At 35.3% G+C, this 11571-nt stretch overlaps 1 protein-coding gene and 1 long non-coding RNA gene across 2 annotated transcripts; one reads left to right on the forward strand and one right to left on the reverse strand.

Annotated features, from left to right (window-relative positions):
- Window positions 1–4561: 4561 nt before the first annotated feature.
- LOC114366261 (uncharacterized) lies at window positions 4562–5444 on the reverse strand. Its single transcript, XR_003657015.1, has 2 exons — window positions 5408–5444; window positions 4562–5086 (listed from the first exon to the last, which is right to left on the reverse strand). It is a non-coding gene; the product is annotated as an uncharacterized LOC114366261 (long non-coding RNA).
- A 1696-nt stretch (window positions 5445–7140) lies between these two features.
- Window positions 7141–8213, forward strand: LOC114366265 (uncharacterized). The gene is made up of 2 exons (XM_028323093.1): window positions 7141–7563; window positions 8203–8213. Exons 1-2 carry the CDS (start codon window positions 7302–7304, stop codon window positions 8211–8213), a joined length of 273 nt encoding a protein of 90 aa, XP_028178894.1. The 5' UTR covers window positions 7141–7301.
- Window positions 8214–11571: the final 3358 nt, after the last annotated feature.

Genomic DNA, 11571 nt, shown 5'->3' on the forward strand with positions numbered 1-11571 from the left:
TTGTGCAATATCGTCTGTAGAGCCATTTTTGCCTAGTTCTGTAAGGTCGCTTAGTAGTCAATATTAAGGAGATTATTTTGAAAATCTAAGTCAGATAAAAAATACGTGTTAATATGTATTATTTTTTAGTGATACTAGGTAGTTAACTATCACACCACTATGTGTGTGCAAATGTAGATCGGAGATTGCGGTCGGGACACCTAGAGCTCCTGCCGAGAATGCATGAGCCGTGTTACAGGGAATTGCAATTGTTCTTCAGCAACTATTGTAAAATGTTACTAATGGCTGGCGATCTGGATAATGTTTTAATAGAAGCCGCCATTGTGTTTGTCAGCATTTTCTATTTTAGCGTATATCTCAATCGAAATTAGTTCTCGGTTGCCTTACCAACAAACATACTTTAACAGTTTTTATTATTCACAGTTTGCTACTACAGTAACCTTTTAAATATAAGGATAGAATTATAATTATGTTTGAACTTAATTAAGGGAAATTAGTATTCCGAATGTAATAACAATATAAATTATTCAGTACACCTGCTACCATTGTTAGGCTAGGTAAAACGTTCTTAGAATTCGTTGTTACATTTTTATCTCTAATTAGTTTATGCCTCCGCCGTCTTCATGATATTTTTGAAAATAAATTATTTTAAAAAGCAACAATTTATATTTTAGAATTAGATTTTTATGATTTACCCATAGATGTGGACACTAAATATTATTATGGATACAGCTATTATAGATATATTATGGATAATACATACCTACTGCCATTATTATGAACTCTGCCTACATTGTAGACACAATGGTTAACTCATCACGACATCCCAAACCACTTAATCTGAATCTGTCCTGAAAATAGACTACAAACATTTAAATATTTTATTGTGCTTTTATTAAATATTATACAGAATCAATCACTTCCTACAGTACAGTTTGTTGTACTCATTAAAATTTCACTAAGCTCCACCATTTACATAAAGTCGTAAGTGCTTATTAAAACGGACCGCTCTTTGGAAAATTTCATGTAAATTCCTTAAAAGCTTAAACAACCCCAAAGATTCACTTAACACAAAAAGGCCCCGGCCGGATCCAATCAAAATCCGCCGATCCCTGATTCAATTAGAAGTTTTTGCGAAAAAAGAGCACGTACCGCGGACAGAGACGCGGGTAAATGAGTAACAAACACTAAAGAGCGGGCTTCGGCGTAATCCGACAAAAAGACTGCCTGACTTCCCCCAGGGTTCCACCGGCCATGCAACTTTTAATAGGTTGGGAACTACTTAAAATTTCGCCTCAACTTTTTACGCGGCGAATGTTACAGACCGTTTAGTGTTATAGTTGTGATTATAAAGTTAGTTTACCATATTTTGAGCTGTGTAGTCGGCATTCGCAAGCAACAACCGTGTAAGAAATATTCGAAGCTTTAACTTTCTACGTGTTCTAAAGCAATTTTACAAATATGTATAATGTTTTTGTGTAGAACAACACACAGGAGATAGTAATTTACCATCATCTAAAATAATACGTACTACGAAGAATAAAATATTTTGTCACCTTGCTCCTTAGATACATAAGCTTAATGCCTCTAACAGCTTTAACATTTTAGTCTAGAAACAGATCAGTTTTAAAACGGTTCTAAAAACTCTCATATAGATGTTTGCCTTCTTTTCCTACGGAACCCGAGAAAGGAATCATTTAATCTGCATTAGCCGGTCTGGTGGGCACACCATGTCTGCATACTAGTCCCTCACGCGGATTTGCCCGCTCTGCGCTGCGGACGGGACGTCCCATTGATTTTAACAGCACATTTCGTTAGTCACTGGGAATTTTATGGCGAATCGGTTTTGGACTTTTGAATTTGTAGATGTGATTCGATTTAAATGCAAATGTCCGATAGAAAATCTTCAAAAGAGGGAAATAATCCGGCGGTCTACATTCAAAAGAAATTCATAATGGCCAGATAGGACACTCGTAGTTTGTATTATGTGTTCAGTTCTAAATAATTTTCAACTTAGATAAATAATAATGAAATCAATTAATCTGTTTAAAAATTGTTAATTAAATGTAAATAAGATTTCAATTTGAATAACTTTACTTATTTATTTAATATCTACTTTGATTACTTAATATTGACATACAAGGTTAGTATTAGATCAAATATTTTCCATTGGTAAGAACCTTGAGAGCAAATTACAAGTCAAAGCTTTGAGGCTTAATAATCTTCCGTCCTTATAAATATTTAAGGCGATTTATATAAAATGGCGGGTTCCACATTTTTTCTGTCGTTAGCAGAGTTTATTATTTACGGCGGAAGTTTACGGAATCCTCTGGGCTCCGGATAAATTCCCTCATAAAATTCAAATCTGATATTAATTCCCGTTTTGTATCTGTATTTCTTGCATTATTCATTTATAGGGCGATACATCAATTTGTTACTTACAATATTTTCATTCGATATTGATAGGAATATATAAAATGTGTTGCACTAATGAGAGTCCTGCGCATGAAAGATACGAAAAAAATGTTTATAGTAATTTTAAAATACCCATTAAAGATAGGTATTTTAGAGTATTGTGCCACATTAATCTTTTCCATTCTTTCTTTATTCTTCTTTTAATGCAGATTCGCCTCTATTTTTAGCAGCAGCTATCTCAGGTGTTGTTACGGAGCCCGGTTAATTAACCCCATAAAGTAGGGGTTGCAAATTAAACAAGTGTGTGTAATAAAACCTCTCCGTGTAGTCCCGGGGGTCGTAAATTCGGCTGTGTCAACGCACCCGGCGCTGTTCGCGTTTGTATAGGTACGGGCTCGTTCAGTAAATAGTAAACATGAATTATGCTTTGGTTTACGGTTACACGATTTTATGAGTTGGGTAAGGAGTTGAGGAGTGTAAGGTATGACTGCTTTTGGACTGTATAAAAGAGCATTTAGCCAGTTAGGCAGTGCCGTAGTTCATTGATGTGACTTACTATAAGCATTAATAAATCGTCGCATCACCGCCAATTATGCGTTTTCAAGTCACTGAATGACAGCATTATTTTGTAAGTAGGTAACGTTTCGAAAACAAAGTGACTTCCATATTTCTTGAATAGGTCCTGTGTTTTTTCAAATAAACTACGATTTTCTACCATCCGTTTACGAAGAATTTACTGCGTTTCGGACTACACAAATTCCTTGTTCATTCCAAGTTGACATTGCGCCCATTCTGTAACAAAAGTCGGGTGCCTCAACATGTCTAACGAGCTAGAATTAAAATTCCTCTTTGTAGGCACAATGCAGTAACAAATAGAGGTTCCACTGGGGAGGTGTTTTTCTTCAAAGAATACATACCTACCTACTCAGTTGTCAAAAACAAAAAAGTTTACTTTTAAACGTTTGGTTTTATTCAAGGTAAAATAGAATCAACAGTAAACTGTAGAAGCAATATGTAGTTTAAAAAATCGTAGCACATATTATTACTGGTCTTTATTTCTAAAACAAGAGGACTGCAGTTATAGAGAAAGCGTTAGTTACACTTAAATAAAATGATGCCCTAAAATTACTATAAATTTTTTTATAGGAAAATACAGTAATAGAAATTATTGTGATATCGTCCATTTGCGACGACACTGTGATATATCAAAAACAGTGGTTTTACAGAAATCGACTTTTAAACTTTTGAATGACCATAACTCTTAAAATAAGGTTAGGATTACCTAATTGTGTATGAAACGTTTAAAGATTAACTATTAATGAATTTAAATATTTATAGTAAGACATAACTTTGCGTCTAAATTGATGAAATTATAGCGATTGAAAAAAAAGAGACAACTTATCACGTTATTCTAGTAAAAAATAATATTTTGAAGATGGCAAGTTCAGTTGTCACGTTGTAGATGATATAAAAAAATATATTTATATAAGTCATTATTTAGATAAAACGTTGATCTTGAAATTTTTTATTTTATTTTACTAACATTACAATCAGTAAAAATGAGGTAATTATTGGAACAGGCGAATATTTCGCTTTGCCATGTTAAATTTCACTTATAAAAATATTATCTAAGTAGACAGACAGTTGTATACATACAATATTTAAGTTCACATTAAGTTTTCTTATTCTAAAACCTAATACTTATCAAAATAAACGAAAAACTCTCAAAAGTAAAACCTTGTAAACTACTACAAAAAAACACAGTAAGAGAAACTGTACTAAGTATGTATGTATGCAGAAAAAAAAATTGTAGGTACCTACTAGGTTAGTAAATAGATGTTTTTTAACAGACTAGTTATGACAATTTAATCCTAAAACTATCAACGCAAAAATCGCCGTCTCCGGCGCATAAAATGGCAAAAAAGCGACATTTTGGTACCTTTTAGGGTCTTTTAATTTTTTATACTTATTTAAAATTAAATTTATAAAAGATATTTAAATAATGTATTAATAGTGAAAAATAACAACCACTATTATTTTATAAATAATGTAGCCATTTTATTGGCGTAGTTTTTCTGCAATAGTTATACCTATTGCAATATTATTATACAAAACAATGTTGCGCCCGCCAAAGTAAATTTGGGCAAGATGCGATAAAATTCCATCAATTGCTGATGATCTGTAATTATATTAAAACATTAAAATACCTTTTTTTGCAGAAAGCAAAACATAGCCAATACAGCTAAGTAACATTGAATAATTACATAATAATAAATAAATATATATCTGGGGTCATCCAACGCATTGCTATTCTAGCGTACTTCTACTAATAGATAATTTTGTTAGCTATCGTCTTAGATTAAGCTAATCTAAGGCTATTGTATGATAATATAAAATATTTTGCTTGTTGTGTCTGTAAAAACAGACAGTCGTATAAGTATGTTTTATTTGCACTGTATTTATAGTATTTGAACTATTCTTCAAAACGAATGTATGTTTATCAGTCTATATCTACTCATATTAGTTCCGACGTTATTGTAGCTCAAAGAGACCCTTTCACAGCGCTCGCATAGCGCTGTTAGTCATGTTGTCGGATTAGGTTGTGGAATTCCTTCAGGCAGTGCATCGCCACAAATGTTAACCTTTGCTTTTTTGCATTGCTAGTCCCCATCTGTAATGATATCTGGAGTTTAGTATTACTGTTTAGCGTATACAACGTGACAAGTAGATATACCATTCAATTTCAATAACATGTATTCTGCAATAACAGAACATCAACAAATGACCTACAACATATTTCCAATATAGGAAAAATTTTCATCATCTACAACGTTATTAGTTAAGATGTCCCGATGATACTTCGATTTTCTTACAAGAATAACGTGACATATAAATAATTTATCTTTTACTTTGCTTTTGGTTTTAGAAGAACACTGTGATAAGTATGACGTGCCACATTGTCGAATAAAATAAAAATATTTTCAAAACTTACCTTTGTCATCAATACCGCGGTATCCTCGAGATGTCACGTTTTTCTTAAAAACGAAGAGCACCTCACATCTCAAAGCGCAGGTGGCAACTGAACTGTCACAGTGTCGAAGCCAACTAGATCGCCGAACGAGCCAGCGCTATAACGTAATATTTTGTCTCTTTCTCTCATAGTATTGTTGTTTTTGGAGTAACAAATACCCTGTTTTTGGAGATAAAAGAACGCAAGATCGCGGTTCAGAATTTCGGTAAAACAAAAAATCGTATATGTCGAGATGTCACAGTGTCGTCGCAAATGGGCGATATGTTAAACATAACATTCTGCGACGGTTTTCATCGCATGAGTAACTTTCGTAGTTTCGTAGTCTCGAATGTGCGGAAGACTACTGCATATACTTCAAGTGCCCCACAGGGGACCCTTGTCCCTGTCTTATATTGTCTACTGAATTTGCTTTAATTGGTTAAGTTTACATTGAATTTGCAGAGTCGGATAAGGGTGGACAAATTAATGTTGTTTTAACATTACACCGGGGCCCACATTCTTGGAGTTGACATGTCGTAATCCATACCTCGATGCAAGCCTTTTTTATAATTTGAACATATCAAGTTAAACCGCGTAAAACATCTTTTATTTATTTATTTTGTTTAGAAAAGTTGCACGAGCATTGCAGAGTTATTACATTTGACCTGGAAAAAGGAAGGAAAAACATGGAAAATATACTAATGAAACCCACAATATGTGTGGGCATGTGTGTATTTACATTGTACCTATGTGTATATGTGCACTAAACAAAAGAAGGACGAATCGAAAATGAATCCCCAAATTCTGCGATAATAGCGGCAAAAGATTGCTTTCAGATACATCCTAGATCCCGAAGGAGATTTATTCGTCTGGTGGGGAGTGAGTTTCCCTCTGCCGAGGTTAAATGGGAATTTGCATTTTTATCTCCGACCCCAACACTGTTCTTGGTGTAGAACAAGAGGAGCTGAATGTCTTTAATTACGCGCTGTGACATTTCACACAATTTATACGCAATATACATGCAAATCGGTCCTACGGCGTATTGTCATGCCAATAATGGCTCGATTGCTTTTTTTAACGAAGTAAAAATAATTTATTGATGTTATAATGCATGTTGAGAAATTATTATTAATCAATAACTTGAATATTAATCAATTTTGACATAATACTATGTAAAATTTTTTTGTTAATTAAATTCAGTATGACGGGTAAAGTTGTCCGAGTATGTTTGAGAAAATTACTTAGTGACTTAGTTTGCACTATTCATGTTGTTCTACGGGCTTAAGCTTTGATTTGCTTATTTGAATTATCATAGAATAACAAACATATTATATTTTAAATTCCAATTAAATCTACCCGTACCAAATGTCGTCGGTCGAATAACGTTTGCTCAGAAAGTGCTACTTCACTTTTATCTCGAGAATAAACACTGCAACGATTTTCTCAAGGCACTTACAGCAAGTGGCTACGTGACAATCACATTACTAAAGCAGAAACATCCGGAACCAGCATCCGAACAATGTAACACGTCTATCAAAGTTCGGAAGGGTACGGGAGCATAATCGACACAACTAAAAGGGCGTTTAGCGTTGGACAAGTGACTTCCTTTCCCGCGGGACTCCGAGGGGTCACGCCAGGCCCCAGTGATTGCGAGCCACCTAACCAGACCACACGACCTCTACTCACGGCGGCCAAACTTTACAAATTGACCTTAATAGTGAAACTGACACGTGGTCTCTGGAAATCCTTTGAGACTCGAAGCACACCTCGGGAGCAGTCTCAGAAAAAGTTTCGCCAAGAAATTTAGTTCAAATCCAGTTTTTTGGGCCATGGATGTGGTTTCCAGTTGACAGTTTGGAAAGTTGAAATCGTCAAAATGGCTATAGAAACTTCAAGAACCCGTATAGAGTGTAAGAAGCCAGCATTGAACAATATAGTGCTATGGTGTTGCAGTGTGTTTGTTATGGTGGTGTGTGGGTACGGCTTGTATCGGCAGCACTGCCTGGAGCAGCGAGTGTTGGTGCTGGAGAAGCAGCAGCTGCTGCTGAAGGGGCTGCTGGTGAAGGAGTCGCCGGTGGAAGCTGACAAGTTGCTCAGGAGGCAGACCAGAGACGCCAATGACTGCATATGTCCAGCAGGTAAGTGTTGTCTATTAAGTTACACCAGTTTCAAAATCATGTCTGTATTAAACTCTTTATATTGATTCAATGTGTATTTTTATTGTTAAAAAAATGAATTTGTTAGTGAATTATACTAAAATTCTAAAGCAAATTCATGCGAAACCCAAAATAAAAATTTGCCTAAATTATGTATGTGAATAATGTGGGTATAAATACAACTCTTTTAATACTCCTAGAGTTACCATAACACCAAACACGAATTTTAAAAGAACGGGAAAAGGTTCAAAATAATGTAAAATTGCTATTAAAATACATATTGCATTGTGTCAATACAAACATAAGCCTTATAGAGTGACCTTAATTAAATGATTTTCGAATTTGGTCGGACACTTCGGTGGCACGCAAGCCACATCAATGCCCACCGACATACTGTGTCTCCTCCACCACTCCACGATATCCGGCTATAAACTCAATTGGGATACTACTGTCCTCAACACACTCTAGAGACAACCTTTCTGCTTGAAAAATAAGATCCACATTGTCTTCTACATCTCAGTCCTTCGGTTTTGCTGCAACGTCGAGACAAATTCGTAATGCTCTATTGTCATAGCTATTGGACGTAATGGCTCAATAAGAAGTATTGAAACGTTCTTCCAGATCAGCTATAGGCCTTTATTCAATTTCCTATACATAGATGGGATGTTGACCTCTCGACGGATATTAGAAATCTCTCTCGGAATTGACAGATTTTCAGCGATATCAAGCGTTTCCTCTTCAAATTGAACCAGTCCTCCATTTTGATGTTAATAAGATTCTCGAGGGTCATCGCCGGAATTAACTTTGATGGACGTTTTGCATCGAACAATGGTAGATTTGTGAGTTTTAAAAAATCAGGCGGCAGGGGTCGCTAATTACTTTCCTTTGTTGAAGCGCGAAATAAAGGCTTAATTGTTTGAAGTTTTCGCATCGGGGAAGTTACTTCGATCTCCTTATCTGCCGGCGCGGGCAAATTTAAGCTTCCGGGGCTGGATAGGGAAGTGCTCCAGTAATTTTATTACTCAAACTAGAATTCATTCATAAAGTTCAGCGTCTTCATTGATGAGCAGAACAAAGGGCTTACGTCAAATTCAATTCTGATTTAGATCAAGTTTAATTTTGGAGTGAAAGGGAAATTGTTAGAAGTAGCTGTACTTGAACGGTTCCGATGTTAATAATTCTAAAGAAAGAAAGAAAGGTGCCATTTAGAGTTTTCTACCGATATTACGACTTGGACATTTATGTAGGTACAGTATGGTGAATTGGTGATACTGTCACGTTTTATTAAATTGATTCCAATGTGTTGTCTAACTAAAGTAAATGAACGACGAACATGCTTTTAAAAATCGTAAAATAATTGCAAAAGTTACATTGAATAGGTATACGAACTAGGCTGGAGTTTAGTTTGGATGGAATCCAAAAATAGTACACGTACAAATTAAATGTCATCGCGTATTTGGCGTCGGAATCCTCTCGGCGGGAACATGTGTGTTCGAACTAATAAAGACATTAATCACCTTTACGAAGCGCATGCATGACTTGATTCTTTGGGCATTAATTTATCAGTCTTATTCTGAAATCATTGAATCATTTAAACATTGTTCTTCAACGATTTTACATTAGTCACGAAGTCTATTTCTATTTGCATTTGGTTCAACCTTTACCTAAAGATTATGATAAAGATATGCCGATTTGATAAATACCTGTATCTGGGGAAGTTCATGATTTATTTAAATGGTATCCGGGTAGGTAAAGTTAATCAAACAATGGATATAAATCCATTTATTGGCGTAGTTGGTGAATATATATTCGGATAAATAAGTGGACTCGAGAGAACTGTGCACAATAAAACTGATATCTTTTATAAAGCCTGTTATACATGGTAATGACTAAATAATCTGTTACAAAATGTTTGTTTTCTAGCTTCATTAATTCGTTCATTTACCTGGTAAATGTAACCTGAAAACAATTAGGAAAGTGGTTAATTTGAAGGTACACTGTCAAGTTCTCCTGTATTATATAGGATTTAAATATTGAGTGTGTATATTAGTGATGAGCAGGTACGTGCATTTATACTGAGACAGATATCTATACTTATGTAATATTCTTCTTCTTCTTCTTCTCAGTCGTTACCCTCTTGGCAGAGCTCGACCACTCTGTCAAGAGGGTAACAACTGAGAAAAAGAGTCTTCATGAGTTGTCAATTGTTGTGGGTGGATGTTGCTCGCCTTTTGATGTCTCGCCATCTTTCCCTGTTAGTGGTCAACTTAGTGCAACTGTGCGGGGGACATAACGTAATATTTAATAGGTAATTAATTATGGTACAATCACCACGACCACTCTAGCAAGAGTGTAGTGACGAAGAAGAAGAATGGTACTATCTTTCCATCTGTTCATCCTAATCTAGTCTTCCAAAGTCACAAATAGGTACCACTGAATCATAGCACGTTGTGTTAGTTACAGTTGTTCAATAGTGGACGGTGCCTTACTTCCGCATGACACCTCCGCGGGGAGCGATCCGTCGCGTTATTGTTTCACGGCGCGTTATGGCGCAAGTTTCGCAATACGCGATATTAGTTCGCTTCCGGCGCACTCGCTGCTTTTTATTTCGAACAATATTTTGTTGTTTCGGTATTATTGTCTATTGTACTTATTAGATTTGGAAAAAGTTTTTCTTAAAAGGAAACATAAAGCTCCCGTGCTTTGTAGCTTAGTGTTGTGATATTATTAAGGAGGCTGATATGGTTGATATTATTTCATTTGATAAAAGTTTTTTTTTAATAAAAACAAATTTCTACATTATCTCACTGATCCGTGAATAAACTTTACGGTTTCCTAAAATATATTTTTTTCTCATGGAAATACGTAAAATTTTCCTTTGTGAGATCCGCCTACGGCTTGATGCAATTAAGTTTCTTTTTGTTCTTTTCTTTTTATGAATCACCAATTTTAGAGCTTCCAGTGTCCTCAGATACTTTTTCTAAGTTATTTCGGAGACATAATGAAACGTGACACATTTAACTTGTGCCTAACCTGTGTGTCATCGTCGTGAGACAAAACGCAATCGGTGGGCAATATCTTTGGCAGCATGTTCGTAGGGTTGGCAAAACAGATAAACTTAAAAGAAAATAAGTAGAGTTAAGTTAATAATATGAAGTGAAATTAATAGAAAACAGGTATACTATTTATGGAAGTATCTCTATTTAGAGCAGCACGTATCCCGTTTAATGAGTTAATCTTATTTCTTTGAAAGTTTATTACAAGTTTATGACTGATCCAAATATTTGTTTCCTATTTATCTAATTTTCAGTAACTACTTGACGCAAGAAGCCAAACTTCAGACCCGCTGTCACATTCCATACATGTAACAAGCATTTCGAGCCTATAATAAATCAGGCACCCCAAAATAAAACTCATCTTATAAACTCGGTGTTTATCTCGTCAATTCGATGTTCATCACATAAATTCGATGTTTTTCTCATCAACTTATCAAGAACGACATTTTTGAGGACAGGTTGCCAGCACAATCCCATTATGAGCGAAATTCATCAATATTCCAGCGTCTTGGCAGCCCTCGCGCCCAGTCAGCATCGCGATGGATTAACGACATCTACCGCGGTTGACAAATGAGATGTGCACCGCCACAGAGCTCTTATAAATTCGTCCGTCACCCGCAAATAATGAGTCGCCGACTGAATGATTAGTCGACACCTCGGTTTGGGGGAAACAAGCTTGATTTAGACAAGGTTTTGATTTTTTATTTCCTTAAAAGTACCTATTTTTAAGACTTGATGTCTGGCCACCTGGACTAGGTATGTAGTTTTCATTTATAAATAATAAAGTAGTCTCTTGTACTTTTCGACCAGGTTTCTTAGTAAGTTTTGCAAATAACTCTATACAGATGAAAACTGATTCTTGGTCTTTCTCCAACACCCTTTACATCATGGGCTAACTAAATTATAATAATAATTTATTTATAATAAAGAACAT

Source organism: Ostrinia furnacalis, unplaced genomic scaffold (genome assembly GCF_004193835.3).
Source record: "Ostrinia furnacalis isolate ACB-3 unplaced genomic scaffold, ASM419383v2 OfSCF0606, whole genome shotgun sequence".
NCBI lineage: Eukaryota > Metazoa > Arthropoda > Insecta > Lepidoptera > Crambidae > Ostrinia > Ostrinia furnacalis.

Excerpts from the sequence above, each read along its gene's own strand:
- LOC114366265 (XM_028323093.1), top strand. The coding sequence starts at position 7,302 with ATGGCTATAGAAACTTCAAGAACCCGTATAGAGTGTAAGAAGCCAGCA.